This window comes from Curcuma longa, chromosome 16 (genome assembly GCF_044706935.1).
Source record: "Curcuma longa cultivar G26 ecotype Majalengka, Jawa Barat chromosome 16, ITB_CL_G26_1.1, whole genome shotgun sequence".
In the NCBI taxonomy this organism is placed as follows: Eukaryota; Viridiplantae; Streptophyta; class Magnoliopsida; order Zingiberales; family Zingiberaceae; genus Curcuma; species Curcuma longa.
This window is the reverse complement of record NC_133876.1, coordinates 8,766,547-8,791,794: the sequence shown is the minus strand read 5'-3', so window position 1 is coordinate 8,791,794 and position 25,248 is coordinate 8,766,547. Positions and strand designations below refer to the sequence as shown.

Below are 25,248 nucleotides of genomic sequence, written 5' to 3'. Positions count from 1 at the left end.
AATTTCTTCTATTCCAACATCACTCCTTATTTCTATTCTTGGTGCTTTAATTGGTGCTATATCTTAAACATGCCTCTAGGATTTTCTAGTTTTGGAAATGATTTCTCTACATATTTATATATCTCAATTAACCCTGTACATCTGATAACATTGTATACAAGGAATGTGACCCACCCCGTACATCTGATAACATTGTATACAAGGAATGTGACCCATCTGATAGAGAAAATCGATAGCTTAGTCAGAAAGAGACCAACCACAGAAGTAATTGAATCATAGTTAGGTTAGGTTGTCCGGTCATTCGCAGTGAAATCTTCCTGTTCGCTATATCAGATAAAGACATGGAATAGAGTTAATGACCCAACTCCTGCCAATCGAGTCGGTCTAGCTATCACCTATTATCATCTCTGGAAAGAGCTAAAGAAGCAACACCTATATAAAGAAAGCTCTAGTGAAATCATCAAGCTTCCGGGTTAGGTGGCGGCGGCGGCGCCTGGGCAGCGCTGAAGGCGTGAGTAAGGGCGTAGCGGAGGGCGGTGGCAGCGATGGTGCCGCGGCCGATACGACCACGGTCGCGGTTGCGGCCGCGACGGGGGGGGGGGTGGATGGGGGGGGGGCAAAGCCAGGGTTGGCGGCTGGAGCAGCGAGGGCGACGACGGCTGGAACGGCAGCAGCTGCGGCGGAGACGGTGGCAGCGGCGCGGCGGCGGCGTGGGGAACCGGCGATGCCGATGGCGGCAGCAGCTATTTCGATGGAGGCGGTTCCAGCGGCGGCTGCGACAGCTTCGGCGGCGGATTTAGCAGCAGTGGCGTTGTCGCCGGCTTTGACAGCAACAACGACAGCAGTCATGGCGGTGACCATCGCCGTCATGGCTTCGTCACTCATTGAGCTAGACCTAGAAAGGAAATGCAAAAAGAGTTCTTCGCATTTATAATACCTCCAGCAAAAACCAGATAGGAAAAACAAAAAGTGTTCCTAAACCAAAACGATGTAAATCAAAGGAGTTTGAACAACGCGTCGCCCACCTCAAAGAAGTTTGCATTTCCTTTCTAGGTCTAGCTCAATGAGTGACGAAGCCGTGACGGCGATGGTCACCGCCATGACTGCTGTCGTTGTTGCTGTCAAAGCCGGCGACAACGCCACTGCTGCTAAATCCGCCGCCGAAGCAGTCGCGCTGGAACCGCCTCCATCGATATAGCTGCTGCCGCCATCGGCATCGCCGGTTCCCACGCCGCCGCCGCCTCCGCCGTGCCACCGTCTCCGCCGCTGCCGTTCCAGCCGCCGCCGCCCCCGCTGCTCCAGCCGCTAACCCTGGCTTTGCCCCCCCCCCCCCATCCACCCCCCCCCCCCCGTCGCGGCCGCAACCGCGGTCGTGGTCGTATCGGCCGCGGCACCATCGCCGCCACCGCCCTCCGCTACGCCCTCACTGACGCCTTCAGCGCTGCCCAGGCGCCGCCGCCGCCACCGAACCCGGAAGCTTGATGATTTCACTAGAGCTTTCTTTTTAGGTGTTGCTTCTTTAGCTCTTTTTCCGGAGATGATAGTAGGTGATAGCTATACCAACTCGATTGGCAGGAGTTGGGTCATTAACTCTATTCTATGTCTTTATCTGATATAGCGAACAGGAAGATTTCACTGCGAATGACCGGACAACCTAACCTAACTATGATTCAATTACTTCTGTGGTTGGTCTCTTTCTGACTAAGCTATCGATTTTCTCTATCAGATGGGTCACATTCCTTGTATACAATGTTATCAGATGTACGGGGTGGGTCACATTCCTTGTATACAATGTTATCAGATGTACAGGGTTAATTGAGATATATAAATATGTAGAGAAATCATTTCCAAAACTAGAAAATCCTAGAGGCATGTTTAATATATAAATTTATGGGTGCGTGGAGAAATCACTTTCAAAGCTAAAAAACCTAGGATTTTAGCTTTAATTGGTGCTATATCTTAAACATGCCTCTAGGATTTTCTAGTTTTGGAAATGAATTCTCTACATATTTATATATCTCAATTAACCCTGTACATCTGATAACATTGTATACAAGGAATGTGACCCACCCCGTACATCTGATAACATTGTATACAAGGAATGTGACCCATCTGATAGAGAAAATCGATAGCTTAGTCAGAAAGAGACCAACCACAGAAGTAATTGAATCATAGTTAGGTTAGGTTGTCCGATCATTCGCAGTGAAATCTTCCTGTTCGCTATATCAGATAAAGACATATAATAGAGTTAATGACCCAACTCCTGCCAATCGAGTCGGTCTAGCTATCACCTACTATCATCTCCGGAAAAAGAGCTAAAGAAGCAACACCTATAAAAAGAAAGCTCTAGTGAAATCATCAAGCTTCCGGGTTCGGTGGCGGCGGCGCCCTGGGCAGCGCTGAAGGCGTCAGTAAGGGCGTAGCGGAGGGCGGTGGCAGCGATGGTGCCGCGGCCGATACGACCACGACCGCGGTTGCGGCCTCGACGGGGGGGGGGGGGGGGGGGGGGGTGGATGGGGGGGGGGGGCAAAGCCAGGGTTGGCGGCTGGAACGACAGCGGCTGTGGCGGAGACGGTGGCAGCGGCGGCGGCGTGGGAACCGGCGATGCCGATGGCGGCAGGGCAGCTATATCGATGGAGGCGGTTCCAGCGGTGGCTGCGACGGCTTCGGCGGCGGATTTAGCAGCAGTGGCGTTGTCGCCGGCTTTGACAGCAACAACGACAGCAGTCATGGCGGTGACCATCGCCGTCACGGCTTCGTCACTCATTGAGCTAGACCTAGAAAGGAAATGCAAAAAGAGTTCTTCGCATTTATAATACCTCCAGCAAAAACCAGATAGGAAAAACAAAAAGAGTTCCTAAACCAAAGCGATGTAAATCAAAGAAGTTTGAACAACACGTCGCCCACCTCGAAAGGGAAGAAGACGAACAACAGTGGCGGAGGCGAGCCCTAAACTGTTAGGGTTTTGAAGCGACAACAGCGAGGGTTTTATAAAGGTATAATCTGCTTCCGCTTATAATACATAAAATGAAATAAGGTATAATCTGAATAATTTCATATTTAGATTTTTTATAAAAAATAAAAAATATTTATCATATTTGATACACTAAAAAATCATAATAAAAAATTTTTAGTCGGAAACTTCTTTTACTTTTTTTTAATCTCTTTATTTTTTAAAAAAATTAGCATTTTAAAAATAATAGAAATACAACCTAAGGGACTAATCGAACTAAAATGAGCAAAACATTATAATTATAATAAAATTGATTTATAATACTATTTATAGTTATGTTTTTTTAATAACTTTCGGAGTTTATAAATTAATGTCACTTAATAATAAAATTTTATTAAATTAATATTTTAACTTGTTTTTTTTAAAAAAATATTAACTTGAACAATTTGTGAATAATTCGTCAATAATATGTTTTATTTATTAAATTAATGTTTTAAATAAATTGAAAGATAAAAACACTTCAAGTAGAGTTCACGGTCCGAAATGACTTAAATACCCTTTAGGTAGAAGAGAAGCTGTGGTGTAGATCGCAGAAGGAAGTGAGAGTGCAATGGAGAAATCATAAGATGGCCGGAGGTAAGGTCATTGACCGGCCATCTCCAGAAAATGGTGGAACTTGAACACGGAGAAGATGAAAGGCGAGGGAGGAAGTGGTGGCAATGGCGGGGGAGAGCGCAATGGAGAAATCATGAGATGGTCGGAGGTAAGGTCATTGACCGGCCATCTCCAGAAAATGGTGGAACTTGAACGTTACGAAGAGCAAGTAGATCGATCCAATCGCCAAAGGAGCATGAGAAAGTCTCCACCTTCTTGCCCCAGTGGAATCAGCGCTTCTTCCCCTCATGGTCTCTTGAAAATCCTTTTCCGTTATTACATTATTTTATTTATTTCGCTATCCTGATCGAGATTGAGATTGTTATTCCAGACCCAAATTTATCATCTCGAGGTCATGAGAGAAGCATCTCCCATCTTTTTATCTACCTTTGTAGGCAAACATCCAACTTGATTGATGATTCTCCCCATTACTTTGTCCTGGAAGCTGGGTTACTGCCTCGCCCCGCCGCCACCGCTTCTCTGTGCGATGAGTCGGTCTCCCTTTCCGCATTAAGAAGCAATGTTTCTGACAGGGTATACTCTTCAAGCAATTCCTCAAATTTATGTTCGATTGGTTCGTTGATCTCCTAGTTCATTATGTACTTTGGCGATTCTCGGTCACAGTAAGAAGCTTTTGTGAATTACTTCTCTCGATCTCCAGATGTGGTTTCCCCTTTTCACTTGTAAAAGAAATGATCGATCCAAAAGTTTATTCAACTGGCGAAGAAATCTCGCTCTTTCGTTGGGGATTTAGATGGGTAATGAATAATATTTGCTCGTTGTAGTAATTGATCCAAAAGTTGTTTTTCAGGTATCAAAGAATCTTTTTTCCCCTTCTTTTTATCTCTTTCTATCTTTGAGAATTTTTTTTCCTTTTTGTTGTAGTGATTGATTCAAAAATTGTTTTTTTTTCTTTGACATGAAAGGATCGTTTTCTCCCTTCTTATCTCTTTTTTCTATCTTTGTGAATGATTTGCACCTCTTTTTTTTTTTTCCTTTTTTCAAGTTTAAGTTGACAGAGACACCTATATATAGAGCTCTAATATAATACCAATGGACATGATAACTCATGGGAGACTAACCCACATTTTGAAGCATTCATTTAATGGTTACCTCTCTACTCCTATTTCTCTCCTTTCTCACATAGGAAACACGAGCTCCTCAGCACTTGGAACATAAATAATTCAATGTCTAGTTTGTTACACAAAATAGAAAAAAAAACACACAACAACAAATTTCATAGTTTGTATTTGTTTAGAATTATTTTTAGAGATGAAGGCTACTATATAGGATTTTATAGAGAGAATGTAGCTACAATTTATGGGTCTTGCTGGGTCTGCTGAAACTCACATTCTCAAAGATAACATATCAAATTACTTGCAGAGAAGATTGTTGTGAGAAGCAGGGGTAGATAGGTCTTTTTCTCTTATGATCTTAGGGTTATGCTGGCTATATAAACCTTGTACATGTTTCCTTTGAGGTTAAGATAGTTTTAACATGGTATTAAAGCAAGTTATCTAAAATCCTAATTTTTTCTCTCCTCTGCCACGCTGCCACCCACCATTACTCGCGCTTCGCTGTTACTCGCGTTTCCCCCCCCTTGTCTCTCCTCGTTCGGCGCCGCAGAGGGACGCTTAGGGGTGTAAACGAGCCAAGCTGCTCATGAGCTATTCGAGTCTTGGTTCGAAAAAAAGTTCGTTTGAGTTTGTTCGATTAAGTTAACGAGCCGAGCTCGAGCCTGATTTCGAGTTCAAAAATATTATCAAGCCGAGCTCTAGTTTAACAGTATTTGGTTCGTGAGCTCGCGAACATGTTCGTTTAAAGGCTCGCGAACGTGTTCACGAACATGTTCGTTTAAAGGCTCGCGAACATGTTTGTTAAGAGACTTGTGAATATATATTACATATTATAAATATTATATATTAATGAGTCAAGCTCGAATTAAGCTCGTTTAACTTTTAAACGAGCTATTTTCGAACCGAGCTAGAACTAAACTCGTTTAACTTTAAACGAGCCATTTTCGAACCGAGCTCGAGCCGTTCGCGAACTATTTAATTTCATTACGAGCTGAGCTCGAGCTTAAGAATTAAAGCTCGAATCGAACTCAAGCCGAACTCGAGCTTAGGAAAAACGAACCGAGCTCGAGCCTCTTACTGTTTGCCTTGGCTCGGTTCGATTACACCCCTAGGGACGCTGGAGCTCTCTTCCTCGAATTGACTCCATTAGGGCTTTCGCCTTGAGCTCCTTCACCGGCTTCCTTTCGATTTCTCTTCGCCATTGCTGTGGTTTTTTCCTGTCCTTGGCGAGCAGCTCGTGCCCTGACTCCACACAGCACAAAGGTTTTTTTCTTGTCCTTGGCGAGCGTACTCTCCCACCGACTGTAGCTCTTCTTCCCCTGCGATAAAAACAGAACTTCGCAAGGGGAAGAAATAGGGCTCTCGCGAGAGAAGCCCTGCTGGTGCTGCTTCTCCACCGTGACATCTTCTCCACCGTGACGCACCTACCCGTGAGCACGGCGGCCGGCTGTGTGGTTGACCAAGGAAGTTTTTCCGACGCCTCTTCTTCTTCTCCTTGCTGCTCGCGAACACCATCGCCGACCGCAGTTTTCCTTCTTCACCGGCGTGTGGAGAACCAGCTACGGGAGAAGACCACGAGAAAGGATTCTAGCGATCAAGATTCGACCGCCCGCGGTGACAGTGAGGAAGAAGCCATAGCCGTCGCTTCTCCGTTCCCTCTTCGCCGGAGCAGAGCATCAACAGCCGTGCGCCACTTCTCCGAGCGCCGTCGGCTTCTCTCGGCTGCTCCTCCTTCCCCGTGTGTCGCCGGATTTCTCTTCGGTGTTCACTAGCAGTAAAGGGAGAAGACCATAGGGCTGCCGTCTTCCCTTTCACGCTGTCAAGACTGCTCCTCTGGTTTGTTTCTGCCTTCTGTCGACTGAAGCTTGCTGGTCGCCGCCGTTGTCTTCGCCGCTCAACCCACTCGGTTATTCTTGCACCGAAAGTCGCCCTTCTCAGCCCTACCTAGGCTACACCTTCTGTTAAAAAAAAAAACCTTCTGCTTAAAAAAAAAAAACCTTTGCTGTCCCGAATAGCAAGTGTAATCCCATTGACGATTGATTACGACATGAGCATGTTTTCTTCAACAGCCCAAAGGGAGCATAAAATTGAGAGAATCCTAAGTCACCATTTTGACATGTGGAAGACAGGTAAACTATCATGAAATTTGTTACCTTGCACTGAAGAAGGGTTTCTTAATGTGTTTTTCCAAAAGTTTCCGTGCATGTTCTTCAACCTAAAAAATCAGCATCATAAATAATCCAACCACAAGAAAAAGGTAGAAGTAGAACATTCACATAGTAAACCTTGTTTTCCATTGAACAGAGTGCAAACTTCCATCCCTGCCTTTCATTGATATTACATAACAAGGCATCTATCCACTCGTTAGCTTTTGCTCATGAATTTGGAACGCCTGTTAGGAGGTTAAGCTTGTCAGCTCTCCAGGCACAACCTGCTCAAAAAACAAAATCAATTTGCAAGTAAATCTTGTAAAAAATTGAAAACATTGGCATGTATCGACTCATTCAAACTTTTTGATGAACTTCCGACTTGTCTAAGCATGTCAAAGAAATTGAGCTTCTTTTATATCATTGCTCCAGAATTGGTAACTAACAGATTAAAAAAATGCCGCATTGTGAGGACAAATGTTATAGACTCGAATATCCACAAAGATGGCAACTTGCAAAGAAGCTGTTGCATGATTAGCATCACACAAAAGTGTGAGTTGATACAACCGCATGCTGGATGCTAAAGTAGATAGTGGGAATGAAATGAAGCCTAACCATTGGACTTTGAGGCATCATTTTGGTATCCTAAGTTCAAAATTTTAAATATAACAAAAAAATATACATGAGATCCTTAATAAATCAATTGTGGCATCTCAAGAGAACATATGAAAAGTTAAATTGTTAGTTTCCAAAATCTTAATGATTTGAGACATAATTGCTGTAGTATCCTCTATTAATTTATAAGATAATAAATTATTGAAGCATAAGAAATTTCTCAATCTCATGGATCACATGAGATTTATAATCACAATTCTAATGGAATTTCTCATCAAAATCCATCAAAGATAGCAACTAGCCACCAATTTTCTACACTTCCTATCAAATATCATGATATAACAAAAAAAAAACAAGAGTCCTAAAAGTTAGCTATGAAGTTTCACCTAGTTAGTAGACAAGATGCTAAGCCAGCATAATCATAATAACTCAGTCAATATAGAAACCAATTCCGTAATATCATATCAAGGTACACTAGTATATAGTAAATTACTGACAACGGCTGCTGCAATGCAAGCCAGCAATAAGGTTTATGCAGGATGAAGTATTGCATTTGGCTCATTTAGTCTCTTGATCATTTCATGCAACACCATAATCATATTAATGCAGAGCACTTTTTATTTATTTATTTTGAGTGTGTCATGCAAGTGGTGCAACTCTGTCAATGTAGCTCAAACCTGGACGAAGAAGATGGGGATCACCATATAAGCCCTCAAAACCAGAGTAAAACCATGTTAACAATTGCATGAAGCTTAATATAAGATCAATAATTAGATAAGATGTGCATAGTAGACACCTAATAGTTAGGAATCAAGTTTTTCTGTTGTTTGTTGTCATGTAAGCCGGGTCATTAATGGTTTCGTGGTTGTTTGTCTAGGAGTGGGTTGTTGTTATCTTATTTAGCAGAATTGAGATGCAATGCAGTACAGCACTTATATAAGGCATCTAGCATTACAGTTTGAGGATATATTATGAGTTAGTAAATTTAAGCATCTCTCTTCTAACTATCTATCCAACTCCTTTATGCCTCTCTTCCCACCTTCTCTCTCTGTTATAATCTCTTATTCTATTCTTGTCCATTCTCTACCTCCTCTTTACTTCATCTATTCCCTCTATCCTGTTCTTTCCTATCTTCTCATCAACTACTCTTTCCAGTCAAATCCTGCATCACATTTTCTCACACATTAGAGTGTTAGCCATGCCCTTTATAACAATCACAGCAATGCAATGGACGTTCCTTATATATGGTATATCAAAATGTAGACTCGTGCTTTTAGTTTTAAATGGTAGAATTAATTTCCCTGCCAAACAATTAAGTGATTGAAAAAAAAAACAGGATCAGATACTGCTCCTGCTCAGGACATGCAAAGTCATGAGAAATGACTGATTTTCAAAAAGCTGGATCAGTTTTCTCATATGGATTGAAATCTCAAACAGGCTCATTCATAGTTTCACATAATTAAATTTTGGTGGGTAGAGAAAATATAACTTTTCATATTTTAAACTGCCTTAATGATAATTGCATCAGAAGAAATACTAATGTAATTGCAAACTGATTAATCTAGTTCTACAACAATGCTTATACCTTACGTGCTTATGATATATTGGTTTATGATAATTATGATTATTCACAATTAGAATTTTGGCTCTTAAATGGATATAATAAATATGCAATTAGACGGCTTAATTTGGGCCAGTCTAACCAATTAGCTTGTCCAGGTTGAATCCCAATTCGACTGATTGAACATGGGTTCGTTCAGTTAACCAATATCCAAGAGCTCCCCAGTTTGATTTCTGATTCAGTTTTATAACTATGGAGAAATGTGAACATGTTGCCAGTAAGTTAAAGGGTATGTCTACGTAACTATGGCAAAAAAAAAAAAAAAAGCTAGCTTGAGCAGATTAATTAATACACACTATAAAAAAAAATATCACCGCATATATGGCTAGATGTGAACTAAACAAATCCAAATTAAACTCGGAAAAGGAAATGTTAGCATTTTAGTTTTAAAATAAATCAAAAACATATCTCATGAGTAATCAAGTTAAATTCTTACATTGTATAGTCCGTCCAAAGCTCTCCAACCTGTAGAGACACCAAGGTGTTCTCTATTACTCTGGTAATAGTATGCATCAATTTCATCAACAAAATCTCTGAACTTAAATAGACCCTTTATAGGATACAATTCAGCATTTTTTACAACCTTCCTCAAAGAATGTGGTCCAAGATACATTAGAACCTGAAGGAAAAGAGTAAAAAAAAAAAACTTAAGACATGAAAATGAGGGAAAACCTCAAAAATCACTTTTTCTTTTTTGCTTCAATATTAAGATCTTAGGAAAAAACAGGTAGCCACAGAGGCCTTCTTCAGTCGAAGTTTAGATAGTTGGTCAAACAAATGGAATCTACATGCATATCCCATTCAAATAATCAAAAATGTAAAACAGAAAAATTAATGACAACCGATATTACACTTCTTTAGTGCCCAGAAAGAAATCATAATCATGTAATTAAGAGGCAGCAAATTAATGAAAATTATGGGAACAAAATCTTGATTATACACCTCGTATTGCAACTAAGAATAAATCCAAACCTGTCGTACTCCAGGTGCACCCTACATTCCTACAACTAGTTGACTCAAAACCCATATTCTTAAGAAGTGGCTGCGAACTTATGGTGACATGACCTTAAAAGCAACTTGACTGGATCGAAAAATCCAGAAAAATTCCCTAGGTCAGGTATCCAGGAATTTTTAAAGGCGATGTCATTGCTGCACCAGGAGATGTGCTGCTTCATATTCGAAGACAATCGAACATTATGACAGTACCGACACCCTGAGACTGAATTTGACACCGGTGACAAAGGATCCCGAGCCCGAGCACAGGAAGCCACGTGCGTCTTCCTCGACGCGAAGGAGACGGAACCCCTAGCGACAAGTCCAAATGAACAGACGGAGAAAAACACCGATGGTTTCGCGCGTAACGGAGAGCGCGGCCGGAGGAGGCGGCTAGTTTCACGCACGACGGAGAGCGCGGCCGGAGGAGGCGGCGGAGACGGCGCGTCGCTGCTGACGGAGGAGACGGCGCGTCGCTTGCTGGAAAGACAAGCTGGGAGGAAGAGACGCGCTCGTGGTCGAGACATGGGAGGCGGCGGCGAACAGAAAGAGGAGAAAGAATTAGGGTTAGGCGAATAAACCTAAACCCTCTCGCTCTGATACCATGTAAAATATTATGGAATCACTTAGGATATTACAAGATATAAGTCCCTATTTGTATATGAATATAGAGACCTATTCTAGGAAAAATTATTCTATAAAGAAAAAAGACGAATTAAAAGAATATTTATCCCTAAATATTCTAACACTTACAAACAAGAAATTCCTCAAAATCACAAGAACTAATATTTCTAAATTCTCAACAACAACTAAGTTTTATCTCACTAGATGAGGTAGGTTATATGGATCATTCTATGTCATTGGGCTTTATCCCCTACTATATCATCATTTATATTTGAATAAATTTTATCTTATATTATTATTACTAATTAAGTCTTTTTTGTCTTCCTTTTCCTCATTTGATGTGCACATTTGTTATAGTTTCACATCTCTTAACTGGAACATGTATTAGTCATCTAAGTACATATTTATACCATCTTAAATGTGTCTCCCAGAGTTTTCCCTTAGGTGCCACCACGACTTTTTCTCTAATATTTTTATTTTTTATCCTGTCCATCCTTATATGTCCGCGCATCTACCTTAACAACCTCATCTCTACAACTCTCATCTTCTATTCATGTGCTCAAGTCATACCCCAACATTCAACTCCATATAACATAAAAGGGTTAATAGTCATTTTGTAAAACTTTCTTTTAAGTTTTAGAGGTACTTAGGATCACAAAGGACATATGACGCTCTCCTTCATTTCAACAATTTCACTTGTATTCTATGTAAGACATCACTTAATCCCTCCATTTTTTTTTGTAAAAATGATGCTAAATATTTAAAACTCTTGATTACAGACAAGCCGTCATCTCTTATCTTAACAATTGTCTTATTACGTATAATATTACTAAACTTAAATTTCTTATATTCTGTCTTTACTCTGCTAAGTCTAAAATCTTTCACTTCTAGCATTTCCCACCAAGATTCGAGTTTAGCATTTGCTCTTTCACGTACCTCATTTACTAAAATAATATCATCTGCAAACATGTACTGTAGTACCGTATCTTAGATGTGTCCAGTGAATCCATCTATGATTAATGTAAAAAAGATAGGGACTTAAAACTGATCCTTGAATAGGGCTTAATAAGTCGGGGGTACGCTTACCACATCACATCATGTTCATTTGAATTAGGGGATGTAGAGATGGAAGCTAGTGATGTATTGTTTGAACTGCTAGTGGGAGGTATTGGAACCTTGCACTTTATATGTAATTTGAGCGGTACCACCTGTAATGACTCAAACAAGTCAAAAGTTTTTGCAAGCTGAGACAGAATTGAAGGATATAAAGCATATTGGCATACTATCAAGAGTATAGGAGATCGAGTTACCTTGCTGCTAAATCTAAAATCACGCTTAGGCAAAAAATGGAGCGGCAGTCTGAAAGTTGAGTAACTTCTGACCAGCAAGAACAGCTTAGATGGGCCTACAAACAACTCAGAGTTGATGCTAAGTGGAAGTGCTTACTATTATCTTCATTAGAGTAGAAAATAAGCAAATTAAGTGACAAACCTATTAAAGAAAAGCTTCCTACACCGGCTGATATTAATGCTCTAATAAACTGGTCATGGAGATAAAGTTAGCAGAGTGTGAAATGCGGACGATCGACCAGCTATAGTTATACAAAAGACCAACCTTTCTGGCAATGAAATCTGCGACTTTACTCTTGGTGGATTGAGTAGCTCTACCAAAATCAAGTTTTCCTCCATTAAATACTAGCTGATACACATGTTGAGGCCTTACAAGACTTCCTCCAAGAACCAAAATAACTTCTTGTATGTCGGGCATTTCGTCTAGAGCCAGTTTAAGTGCTGAAAGTAAAGTAGAAATTTTGCACGTCACTTTTTCCATCCTCCTGATCCCTTGCTTAATCTCTCTTTTCCTTAGGTTATGTTTCCGCCTATCGGATGCCTTTGTTTCATTTGGTGAAAGACATGTCTCTTCCTAGAATAAGAAGCTTCATCAGATGAAATATATTGAGCGCAATAGAACTTGTCCTGCACACATTGAATTTTTCACCTACCAAAGTTTTATATTCTTCCTTCAGAGCTTCATATTCATTTTCAATGTGCTGCAGTATCCTGAAAGAACAGGAACATCAAGAAATTTTCTGATTCATTTTCAATTGATAAGGAATTTAAGTCTCGTAAAGTTGACAAAACATATCATTTATCGAATGCTAAGTGGTCCGTATGCTAACACCAAATAACAGAAACAAGTATGTTCAAGTGGTGTAGAATTACAAAAGGTTTACGCTTAATCCTGATTAACACTCCGCGTCATGTAGTATAGTTTCTATGATGCAATAAAAAGAAATGTGAAACTTTGCTAGAGATATCTAGCCTTCTTTCTAGTTGATTTATCACAAAAAAAATGAAATGTTGTTGGTGCAATTAGCCCTTGGTCTAAGTTAACTATGGTATGATTGGGTTTCAATGTTTGAACAATATAATTGTATTCGACTAATATGATGGATGATTAAAGATGGTGTGTTAAGTAGATTAAGGTTAACTGAATACTTGACCTTAGAAGAAAATCAAATGGGTCAAAGTTGATTAGATGTTTGATGTTGAAGGAAGTCCTAATAGCCAAGGAGGATTGGATGTCAAGCAAGTAAAGAAGTCCAAGAATGTGGTGGAAAATTAGATACTTAGAGTGAAGAAAATCATAAGAGGCCAAGGAGGGCTAGATATTAAGCAAATGAGAAAATTCAAACAGATCAAAGAAGACTAGATACTTGACAATGGTGGAAGTCATAATAGGTATTGGATGTTAAACAAAGTCGAAGTCCTAGAGGAGCGGTTTCTAGGCATTGGATATTCCGAAAGTGAGGAGTCCCTTGACACGAGAAGTCCTAATAAGTCGAGATCAACTTGTACTAGATAAATAAGAAAGTCCTAAAGATTTGGGATCTCTTGGTACGATATGAATTCAACCTTAATATGGTTAGAATCATAGTACAGGTCAATTGGTGAAGAGGAGCAATATTCGATCAAATTTAGGGATATTTGCAATCAACTGATAGTGTAGTTGATTGAAGAACTTCAAATCACAAAATTATAATTTTGATGAATTTAACGTTTGAAGATATCATCAACTGGTAGAGCAGTCGATTGACCAGTTAACTCAGATTAATTGCACGCAACTAGAATATTTGTCAATCGATTAACTAATCGACTCAAGTTAATTACCAACAAATAAAATGTTTGTTAGTCGACTGAAAATGATAATAACAATCAATTAATGCTAAAACAGGTATCTGTGAATGACCCAAGTGCAGATAAAGTTGTAACAACAATTGAATTTTAAGAGTTTACATAGGAGCAGTGGATGGAAGATAACAAGCAGTTGACTGAAAGCTAACAAAATAGTCGATTAGTTGACAGATTGCGACACGAATAGTAACCTATAAGAGGGTTTCAATACACCCGTTCACTACCGGATCCAAGGAAAGTCTTGTTGCATTGTAGGGCTACAGTGAGCAACCTATACGAATAAAGCAAGCAAGAGATCATTTGATTGTAATTTTGTTTCTTGTATTGTGGTTATTGTAAGAGATTGCTTATCTCCGTAAGTTTTTCAAAGAGGAGAAAAATTGACAGTGGTATCGGGAATTATCATAGGTTGTAGAGTAGGGAACCGAAGCACTCCCTCCCCCACCCAAATACACAGTCGCGTCTTTGCAATCCAACAATTGTAACCTAGATGATATTTTCATGTTTTATGTAAAAGAAACAGTAACCCAGTAGCTTTAGTCTTCAAACACAGTTCAGCTTTTCAAATTTCTACTTTTCCAGCACAAATCTCCGTAAACCAAAGAGATTCCAAGGAACCCAATCCTGAATTGAAAGAAAGGCCCCCAACCCCTACAGGAAAACCTATATCACAATCAAGAAGTCAAAAGAAGGTTAAAACAATGAAATTTCCGCGCAAACATACACGACGTTCGACAATCCAAAGAAGACGTTCGAACTATCCCTTCTAACAACAACTAGAAGGCAAAGAAATTGCAAGCCAACGGAACCATAAGAAGCAAACAAATGAGGTGGTTTAGGGTTTCGGAAGCTTACGAGGGGATCTGGTGGTGGATGTAGAGAACAAACCCGAGGATCTCCTTGACGATGTGGAAGATATCGGATCTCCCCAGCCCCTCCGGCGCCTCCGCCCCGATCTCCATAAGCCTTATCGCTCGTCCTCTGGATTCGCCGTCTTTCTAGTGCAAGCGTCTGGGACGAAGAGCCGCAACGCGCTGCGGTTTCTCCGCTTGTGTCTTTGGCTTCCAGATTTGAATTTTGAATCCAACAAAGGAGACGAACAAACGAACCCACCGGTCCGGTTCTTCTAACTACGGTTCAATCTGTCTTTCACGAACTTCACAAAACCGGCCAAAAACAGAGCGACCAAAAAACCGGCTTGAAAAACTGAACTTTCACTGGAACTCTATATAGAATTAGAAAAGTAAGAACCCAAGGGTTTGAATCTTGGTTTAATGGATTTGAAATAATATATAACATAGCAAAAACTATAATATATTAACAAAGGGCACAATTCTATTTTTTAATTTATTTTTACTATCTGATTAATTTTAAAAATAAATCAATCCAATCCAATGAAAATTTCTCATTAATCATCGAAATAAATCAGAAAACTTATCCTATTTCTTACCATGGCACCATAAGTCCATAACCTTAAGGAGAACAACACTGGTTCATAAATTGCAGCTGGGACTACGTTTTCTACACTGAAGTTGTTTACTTGGAAGGAGAAGAGAAGATCACGAGCAATTTCGTCTCTATATTTTTGTTTAAAGTTATCTATGTGGAATTTGTTAAATTCTAACGAGTGAAAATGAAAAATAAATAAATAAATAAATTTAGAACTCCGCAAGGGCAAAGTGAAATGGTACTCTTCATTACCCATCCTGCTAGGACAGCACTAATTTCCAGTGAAACAAAAGAAGTCCAACCTATAAAATCAGATGCAAAATAAAGAAACACTTGCATTAGTAATGAAAAGATAAAGTTAATCCTTTTTTCTTTAAAAAAATCAAGGGATAAAATTCCTTTAATAAATGGAATTAAATTCCAACAGTATTAGTTTCAATGTGGAGGCAGAATAGAGGAATGGCCTCTTCCAATTTGTATCAAGGGATAAAATTCCTTTAATAAATGTTCTTAATTTCTTCATGCTTATGATGAAGCAGAAGCTACTGAGTAGGAACAGGTGGAGTAGAGATTGTCCTGGTGTTGTAAGATTCGCAGTGGTTGCACTTGTGTCCTACGATGTGGAACAGCACTTCCGAAACATTGTTACAGTCGTTGCAAAGAATCCAAACCTGCACTCAAAAGGGAGTCGATATTATTGTTATGCGGGTTGAGAAATTTAACAAAGGCTTACAATACCTTCCTCAAATATGCAATGCAGAGTTTTATAACAGCTTGCAAATTGGAAAGATGAGATGGACTGACTGTTACTCGGAAATTTTTCATGAGATCAATAGGATGTTGAATCAAAGTGTCGGTGTTATCCGACACAAGCATGAAAGTATGAGAGCATATGGCCGGATGGATCGAAAAAAAGTGAGAAAGAATAACAGGTTACTGCAGGGGCAGACACAATCAGATGAGTACTGAGTATCAGCATTTTCTTATACTACCAGAATGCGGATATGAGTTTGTCCATTTATGTAAATAGGTAACCGAACTCAAGAATACCCAGTATAATGTACAGGTATCTGTGATTTTAATCAGACTCAAGATCGACATGTGTGCATAACATCACTATCCAAATCGAACTCAAACTCGGTTATTAGGAGACCTAAACCTGACTTGAATGGGTAGGGAATCTATGGATACACCGTAGGCATCCTCGAAAGGTGGCAAAAAAGAATTATCATTTATACCAAAAGGAACATTCAATTAAGTTGTTGCAGATATATTGTATCCTAAAATGAACCTTGTAGCGATACTCGTCGGGCATGATGGTTATTGCTATCTGCAAAATGTAGAAGCTCCGTTAGTATAGTGTATTTCCACAGGAGTATTTACTAATAAAGCTCATAGGAAGATTTTATTCTAGATTAAGAGACATATATTCAAATAATTTTTATGTGATAAAAACCAAACATGGAGACAAAAAAAGCCGATCAACAAAAAATATTTTTGTTCTAGATATGTACATAAGTGAAAAAATAACAAGCCAAAGATGCAGCCTAGATAAAAGAAAATCTCAAAGCAGTAGAAATTGTTCTGGCTTTAATATGCACAGTGTCTCAAGCTAGATGCAAAATACAAGGAGCCAGTAAAGGCATGTTAAGCTTTTGATGCAAAAGGAGAAGAAGCATCATTTATCAAAACCATCAAATAAAATGAATATTAGAAAATAAAGTATAAAGTATATGCACAAGAAGAGAATCCTATAGACCCAATCAATACTAATTACCTAAATCATTCACCCAAAGCAGTCACAAAATTAAAATATTGGGAACAAGAAGAAATGCCCTTTTTCTGAGGTTTTCCACGTGGAGTATTGTAATTAAACAACCATCAATCCAATAAAACTATTTGCTTCTATGTTATGTTTTTAGATAGTTTTAAACTTGACTTTTATATGTAATTTGAGCGGTACCACCTGTAATGACTCAAACAAGTCAAAAGTTTTTGCAAGCTGAGACAGAATTGACGGATATAAAGCATATTGGCATACTATCAAGAGTATAGGAGATTGAGTTACCTTGCTGCTAAATCTAAAATCACGCTTAGGCAAAAAATGGAGCGGCAGTCTGAAAGTTGAGAAACTTCAGACGAGCAAGAACAGCTTAGATGGGCCTACAAACAACTCAGAGTTGATGCTAAGTGGAAGTGCTTACTATTTATCTTCATTAGAGTAGAAATAAGGAAATGAAGTGACAAACCTATTAAGAAAGTTCTGACACTGGTCTATTAATGCTCTAATAGACTGGTCATGGAGATCAAGTTAGCAGAGGGTGAAATGCGGACGATCGACCAGCTGTAGTTATACAAAAGACCAACCTTTTTGGCAATGAAATCTGCGACTTTACTCTTGGTGGATTGAGTAGCTCTACCAAAATCAAGTTTCCCTCCATTAAATACTAGCTGATACACATGTTGAGGCCTTACAAGACTTCCTCCAAGAACCAAAATAACTTCTTGTATGTCGGGCATTTCGTCCAGAGCCAGTTTAAGTGCTGAAAGTAAAGTAGAAATTTTACACGTCACTTTTTCCATCCTCCTGATCCCTTGCTTAATCTCTCTTTTCCTTAGGTTATGTTTCCGCCTATCGGATGCCTTTGTTTCATTTGGTGAAAGACATGTCTCTTCCTAGAATAAGAAGCTTCATCAGATGAAATATATTGAGCGCAATAGAACTTGTCCTGCACACATCAATTTTTCACCTACCAAAGTTTTATATTCTTCCTTCAGAGCTTCATATTCATTTTCAATGTGCTGCAGTATCCTGAAAGAACAGGAACATCAAGAAATTTTCTGATTCATTTTCAATTGATAAGGAATTTAAGTCTCGTAAAGTTGACAAAACATATCATTTATCGAATGCTAAGTGGTCCGTATGCTAACACCAAATAACAGAAACAAGTATGTTCAAGTGGTGTAGAATTACAAAAGGTTTACGCTTAATCCTGATTAACACTCCGCGTCATGTAGTATAGTTTCTATGATGCAATAAAAAGAAATGTGAAACTTTGCTAGAGATATCTAGCCTTCTTTCTAGTTGATTTATCACAAAAAAAATGAAATGTTGTTGGTGCAATTAGCCCTTGGTCTAAGTTAACTATGGTATGATTGGGTTTCAATGTTTGAACAATATAATTGTATTCGACTAATATGATGGATGATTAAAGATGGTGTGTTAAGTAGATTAAGATTAACTGAATACTTACCTTAGAAGAAAATCAAATGGGTCAAAGTTAATTAGATGTTTGATGTTGAAGGAAGTCCTAATAGCCAAGGAGAATTGGATGTCAAGCAAGTAAAGAAGTCCAAGAAGGTGGTGGAAAATTAGATACTTAGAGTGAAGAAAATCTTAAAAGGTCAAGGAGGACTGGATGTTAAGCAAATGAGAAAATTCAAACAGATCAAGGAAGACTAGATACTTGACAATGGTGGAAGTCATAATAGGTATTGTGATGTTAAACAAAGTCGAAGTCCTAGAGGAGCGGTTTCTAGGCATTGGATATTCCGAAAGTGAGGAGTCCCTTGACACGAGAAGTCCTAATAAGTCGAGATCAACTTGTACTAGATAAATAAGAAAGTCCTAAAGATTTGGGATCTCTTGGTACGATATGAATTCAACCTTAATATGGTTAGAATCATAGTACAGGTCAATTGGTGAAGAGGAGCAATATTCGATCAAATTTAGGGATATTTGCAATCAACTGATAGTGTAGTTGATTGAAGAACTTCAAATCACAAAATTATAATTTGGATGAATTTTAGGTTTGAAGATATCATCAACTGGTAGAGCAGTCGATTGACCAGTTAACTCAGATTAATTGCACGCAACTAGAATATTTGTCAATTGATTAACTAATCGACTCAAGTTAATTACCAACAAATAAAATGTTTGTTAGTCGACTGAAAATGATAATAACAATCAATTAATGCTAAAACAGGTATCTGTGAATGACCCAAGTGCAGATAAAGTTGTAACAACAATTGAATTTTAAGAGTTTACATAGGAGCAGTGGACTGGAAGATAACAAGCAGTTGACTGAAAGCTAACAAAATAGTCGATTAGTTGACACATTGCGACACGAATAGTAGCCTATAAGAGGGTTTCAATACACCCGTTCACTACCGGATCCAAGGAAAGTCTTGTTGCATTGTAGGGCTACAGTGAGCAACCTATACGAATAAAGCAAGCAAGAGATCATTTGATTGTAATTTTGTTTCTTGTATTGTGGTTATTGTAAGAGATTGCTCATCTCCGTAAGTTTTTCAAAGAGGAGAAAAATTGACAGTGGTATCGGGAATTATCATATGTTGTAGAGTAGGGAACCGAAGCACTCCCTCCCCCACCCAAATACACAGTCGCGTCTTTGCAATCCAACAATTGTAACCTAGATGATATTTTCACGTTTTATGTAAAAGAAACAGTAACCCAGTAGCATAGGATGGTGTTGGTGATTAGCTTTACTCTTCAAACACAGTTCAGCTTTTCAAATTTCACAAATCTCCGTAACCAAAGAGATTCCAAGGAACCCAATCCTGAATTGAAGAAAGGCCCCCAACCCCTACAGAAAAACCTATATCACAATCAAGAAGTCAAAAGAAGGTTAAAACAATGAAATTTCCGCGCAAATATACAAGACGTTCGACAATCCTGCACCCGATTGCACACTTGGTTAGTTGGTTATTATCCCGATCAAAGAAGACGTTGAACTCTCCCTTCTAACAACAACTAGAAGGCAAAGAAATTGCAAGCCAAAGGAACCATAAGAAACAAACAAATGAGGTGGTTTAGGGTTTCGGAAGCTTACGAGGGGATCTGGTGGTGGATGTAGAGAACAAACCCTAGGATCTCCTTGACGATGTGGAAGATATCGGATCTCCCCAGCCCCTCCGGCGCCTCCGCCCCGATCTCCATAAGCCTTATCGCTCGTCCTCTGGATTCGCCGTCTTTCTAGTGTAAGCGTCGGGGACGAAGAGCCGCAACGCGCTGCGGTTTCTCCGCTTGTGTGTTTGGCTTCCAGATTTGAAATTTGAATCCAACAAAGGAGACGAACGAACGAACCCGCCGGTCCGCTTCTTCTTACTACGGTTCAATCTGTCTTTCACACCGAACTTCACAAAACCGGACAAAAAACCGACCGACCAGAAAAACCGACTTGACCAAAAAACCGGCCCCAGAAACTGAACTTTCACTGGAATTTTATATAGAATCAGAAAAGTAAGAACCCGGCTTGGTTTAATGGATTTGAAATAATATATAACGTAGTAAAAATTATAATATATTAGCAAAGGGCACAATTCTGTTTTTTAAATTTATTTTTATGATCCAATTAATTTCAATAAATTTTTTTTATTAATCATCAAAATAAATTAAAATTTATAAATTTATCATATATAATATATGTTAGATAAAATTTGAAATAAATATTTTTAAAATTTTCTCCCGCTCGAGATATAAGGAATTATATCCGATACAAGGGAAAAGCCTACTCTTCTCTCCTCTTCCCCTCCTTAACTCACTCCATCCCAAACAAAAATCATAACCTACTCCCAAACGGAGAACAACACTGGTTCATAAATTGCAGCTGGGACTACGTTTTCTACACTGAAGTTGTTTACTTGAAAGGAGAGGAGAAGATCACGACCAATTTCGTCTCTATATTTTTGTTTAAAGTTAATCAGCTGCACTTATCTATGTGGAATTTGTTAAATTCTAACGAGTGAAAATGAAAAAGAAATAAATAAATTTATAAATTTAAAACGCAAGGGCAAAGTGAAATGGTACTCTTCATTACCCATCCTGCTAGGACAGCACTAATTTCCATTGAAAAAAAAGAAATTCCAACCTAAAAAATCAGATGCAAAATAAAGAGACACTTGCATTAGTAATGAAAAGATAAGCTTAATCCTTTTTTCTTTAAAAAAAGAATTAAATTCCAACAGTATTAGTTTCAATGTGGAGGCAGAATAGAGGAATGGCCTCTTCCAATTTGTATCAAGGGATAAAATTCCTTTAATAAATGTTCTTAATTTCTTCATGCTTTATGATGAAGCAGAAGCTACTGAGTAGGAACAGGTGGAGTAGAGATTGTCCTGGTGTTGTAAGATTCGCAGTGGTTGCACTTGTGTCCTACGATGTGGAACAGCACTTCTGAAACATTGTTACAGTCGTTGCAAAGAATCCAAACCTGCACTCAAAAGGGAGTCAATATTATTGTTATGCGGGTTGAGAAATTTAACAAAGGCTTACAATACCTTCCTCAAATATGCAATGCAGAGTTTTATAACAGCTTGCAAATTGGAAAGATGAGATGGACTGACTGTTACTCGGAAATTTTTCATGCGATCAATAGGATGTCGAATCAAAGTGTCGGTGTTATCCGACACAAGCATGAAAGTATGAGAGCATATGGCCGGATGGATCGAATTTTTTTCCCCTACCAGCAATGTAGTGAGAAAGAATAACAGGTTACTGCAGGGGAAGACACAATCAGATGAGTACTGAGTCTCAGCATTTTCTTATACTACCAGAATGCGGATATGATTTTGTCCATTTATGTAAATAGGTAACCGAACTCAAGAATACCCAGTATAATGTACAGGTATCTGTGATTTTAATCATACTCAAGATAGACATGCATGCATAACATCACTATCCAAATTGAACTCAAACTCGGTTATTAGGAGACCTAAACTTAGACTTGAATGGGTAGGGAATCTATGGATACACCGAAGGCATCCTCAAAAGGCGGAAAAAAAGAATTATCATTTATACCAAAAGGAACATTCAATTAAGTTGTGGCAGATATATTGTATCCTAAAATGAACCTTGTAGCGATACTCGTCGGGCATGATGGTTATTGCTATCTGCAAAATGTAGAAGCTCCGTTGTTAGTATAGTGTATTTCCACAGGAGTATTTACTAATAAAGCTCATAGGAAGATTTTATTCTAGATTAAGAGACATATATACAAATAATTTTTATGTGATAAAAACCAAACATGGAGACAAAAAAAGTCGATCAACAAAAAATATTTTTGTTCCAGATATGTACATAAGTGAAAAAATAACAAGCCAAAGATGCAGCCTAGATAAAAGAAAATCTCAAAGCAGTAGAAATTGTTCTGGCTTTAATATGCACAGTGTCTCAAGCTAGATGCAAAATACAAGGAGCCAGTAAAGGCATGTTAAGCTTTTGATGCAAAAGGAGAAGAAGCATCATTTATCAAAACCATCAAATAAAATGAATATTAGAAAATAAAGTATAAAGTATATGCACAAGAAGAGAATCCTATGGACCCAATCAATACTAATTACCTAAATCATTCACCCAAAGCAGTCACAAAATTAAAATATTGGGAACAAGAAGAAATGCCCTTTTTCTGAGGTTTTCCACGTGGAGTATTGTAATTAAACAACCATCAATCCAATAAAACTATTTGCTTCTATGTTATGTTTTAAGATAGTTTTAAACTTGACTAACAAATATCATGAACATGCGACATAGGATGCACTTAGATCGTGGAAAGGATGTAGGAAGAAAACTTGTACAACATCAAATGTCATCATCATACCTCTTCATCTAATTTTCTCCAGTACTTCGACATGTCACAAACTGACTTAGAGCATACTGGACAGGAGTATCTAGTGAAATGTCAGAAACAAACAGATTTAGTAACTTAGTTAAAAAGAATGCAACTGAGTGTAAGGCACGAGAAGAGGTGAGGCGCATACTTATTATGTGTCAACATCTCATTACAACAGTCCATATGAAGGGTGTGCCCACATTTTAGAACTCTTGTCTCTTTCAATGAATCAAAAAGATACTGCAATGCAGCTTCAATTATCAATATATTAACATATGTAATGGATATTTCACAACTAAGGTTTGTTGAGTGACAATATCATGTTCACAAACCTCATAACAGATGGGACAATTGTGCCTCATTGAATTCTCTATGCAAAAATGTTTATTGTGTAATTCAGTTGAGTAGCAAGATCCTGCATCAGGTTACTTCTTAGTAGGAAACAACTCATGCAACTAGGCAAAGAACTCACATTGTAACTAAAAGCACTGAACCACTACCACAAACATTAAAACTAGTATCATGCGGTCATACAACAAATACACAAAATTAGCATTAGCATTTCTAAACTAGTTATTTTGGCATCATGTAACTCAAGCAATAATACAAAATGACATACAGTTTTATTAGATTGATCCAATAATCTCATTGTTATGGCAAAGAGATTAAATCCAGTTGTACGAAGCAGTGCACCAGATTACATAATATATAGCAAAGTTTTCAATTGGTTCAATGCAATTATTGTCCCACCTTGACTCAGACGATGTGTATGTACCAGAGACAAGTCCTCAGATGCTGTCTATGAGTTATGTACCCCACATAACTCTTACTGATTGTTGTAGAACCCATGTAATTCATGTTCTCTGCACTCCTACAAAACCTTAAGGAAGTAAAACAAAATAACTAGACGACCAACTCATATCATACCAAACAGCTAATTGCTTGGGTAAACTATACTTGAATGACTGATGGTGTGTTCATGTTTATATTTTCTAAATAAATATAAGCGCTTTCTGCCATTTTATATGTTTTGCAGGCCTCGAATGCGAATTCAAATTCCAATCAAATTCTTCCAGAGTTCCTCAAGGAACTAGTTGTTAGCTACTACTCTCCGAAACACTAAGCATAAAACATAGGAATGGACAATGAATCATTTTGGCACAGGCACAATAATATAGTTTCAAATCATTACTGTTCATGAGTAGTACGAGAAGAGCCACATCTAGCCAAGATGCATGTTTGATTAAGCATGATAGCAACTTTAGGGAAGGCATGTATGCCATCCATGAATTACGATGAAACAATGAAATAAGCTAGTTGCAAAATATTGGATGGTGCTAGCATACCACACTTCTTGCAGTGGAAGAAATTCTCTCTACCTCCAACTCTGCTCAACAAAATTTCATCAACCAACCACACTAGAAAGAAAGGAAAAAAAACCAATATAAAACATTACAGAACTACTTAGTACCTGCAGATTCCACAATCATTGCAGTGATATTGCCCCTTTTCCACCTACAACAACAAGGGCCAAAAATTGTCAAACTTGAGCTGCTTTCCACTTAATGTTGACGCAACAAAATTGAATCTCACCTCATCGTCATAGAATTTGCACACATCACAGTAATACTCCCCCATATTGACCCCGCAGTTAGAGCACACTTGTCCAACCTGAACAAAAAGAGAGCATCAAGCATGCGCTTAAACCATTCTTCAGATCAATCAAAATAAACTTTAAATCTGTATCCCATACCGGCTGTTCGGTGTCGCAGATCAAGCAAATAACCTACCAAACACAATCCAAATTCAAACAACAAACAGAAAATCCAACATATTCACAGGGGAAGACGATAGACACTTACTTTCTGGACATCCTGACGACAAAGCTCGTGTCTCTGCAGCCAGCGAATAATAACAAATCAACATGGGACGGATCGAGCAAAATAAAATTTTAAAATTTGCATAGGGGCGAATTTTACGGCGGTTTCATTGTGGCAGTGACGGCAATTGAAAATCTCGTTGCAACAAGGGGCTCGGATCTTGCATCGCCTCCTATAGTGGATGCACCTGAGAGGAGTCAAAAAAAAAAAAATTCCCCCAAAATAAATCGCATCGATCAAATCAACTAAAATCAAAAGACACAGGAACAATGCTGAATCGAAGAAGAGGGAGGAAGAATCAATACCCGAACTCCATCTTTCCGAACCCTAGGCGGGAGCCGTCGGCACGGGCAGCAGCGCTCGCCATGGATCGGCGGAGCAGCAGAACGCGCCGGTGGGGAAAGTATTCAA

At 38.7% G+C, this 25,248-nt stretch overlaps 2 protein-coding genes, 1 long non-coding RNA gene and 1 pseudogene across 3 annotated transcripts; all 4 read right to left on the bottom strand.

Annotated features, from left to right (window-relative positions):
* Positions 1-11,765: 11,765 nt before the first annotated feature.
* On the bottom strand, positions 11,766-14,839 carry LOC141847009 (uncharacterized). The gene is made up of 6 exons (XM_074735008.1): positions 14,733-14,839; positions 12,686-12,743; positions 12,298-12,606; positions 12,175-12,223; positions 11,994-12,088; positions 11,766-11,891 (listed from the first exon to the last, which is right to left on the bottom strand). The coding sequence occupies exons 1-6, from the start codon at positions 14,837-14,839 to the stop codon at positions 11,766-11,768; spliced, it is 744 nt and encodes a 247-aa protein (XP_074591109.1).
* An 886-nt stretch (positions 14,840-15,725) lies between these two features.
* On the bottom strand, positions 15,726-16,658 carry LOC141847192 (uncharacterized). Its single transcript, XR_012603409.1, has 2 exons — positions 16,618-16,658; positions 15,726-15,997 (listed from the first exon to the last, which is right to left on the bottom strand). It is a non-coding gene; the product is annotated as an uncharacterized LOC141847192 (long non-coding RNA).
* Positions 16,659-17,244: 586 nt separating this feature from the next.
* LOC141847008 (uncharacterized) lies at positions 17,245-20,286 on the bottom strand (annotated as a pseudogene).
* Positions 20,287-21,253: 967 nt separating this feature from the next.
* On the bottom strand, positions 21,254-25,248 carry LOC141847191 (E3 ubiquitin-protein ligase MIEL1-like). The gene is made up of 12 exons (XM_074735174.1): positions 25,143-25,248; positions 24,937-25,024; positions 24,820-24,852; positions 24,711-24,743; positions 24,551-24,628; positions 24,429-24,472; positions 24,304-24,344; positions 23,290-23,372; positions 23,106-23,197; positions 22,946-23,015; positions 22,200-22,238; positions 21,254-21,559 (listed from the first exon to the last, which is right to left on the bottom strand). Exons 1-12 carry the CDS (start codon positions 25,202-25,204, stop codon positions 21,431-21,433), a joined length of 792 nt encoding a protein of 263 aa, XP_074591275.1. The 5' UTR covers positions 25,205-25,248; the 3' UTR covers positions 21,254-21,430.

Bases quoted from the DNA above. Each gene is read 5' to 3' on its own strand.
- LOC141847009 (XM_074735008.1), bottom strand. From the start codon at position 14,839: ATGGAGATCGGGGCGGAGGCGCCGGAGGGGCTGGGGAGATCCGATATC. The intron at 12,224-12,297 runs GTTGGTCTTTTG...CTCCATGACCAG, and splicing joins CAGATTTCATTGCCAGAAAG to TTTATTAGAGCATTAATATC. The intron at 12,089-12,174 runs GTTTGTCACTTA...AGTTGTTTGTAG, and splicing joins AGGAAGCTTTTCTTTAATAG to GCCCATCTAAGCTGTTCTTG.
- LOC141847191 (XM_074735174.1), bottom strand. From the start codon at position 25,204: ATGGCGAGCGCTGCTGCCCGTGCCGACGGCTCCCGCCTAGGGTTCGGA. The intron at 25,025-25,142 runs GTATTGATTCTT...GACTCCTCTCAG, and splicing joins TTCGGAAAGATGGAGTTCGG to GTGCATCCACTATAGGAGGC. The intron at 23,373-24,303 runs GTATGCTAGCAC...AACCTGATGCAG, and splicing joins CTTCCACTGCAAGAAGTGTG to GATCTTGCTACTCAACTGAA.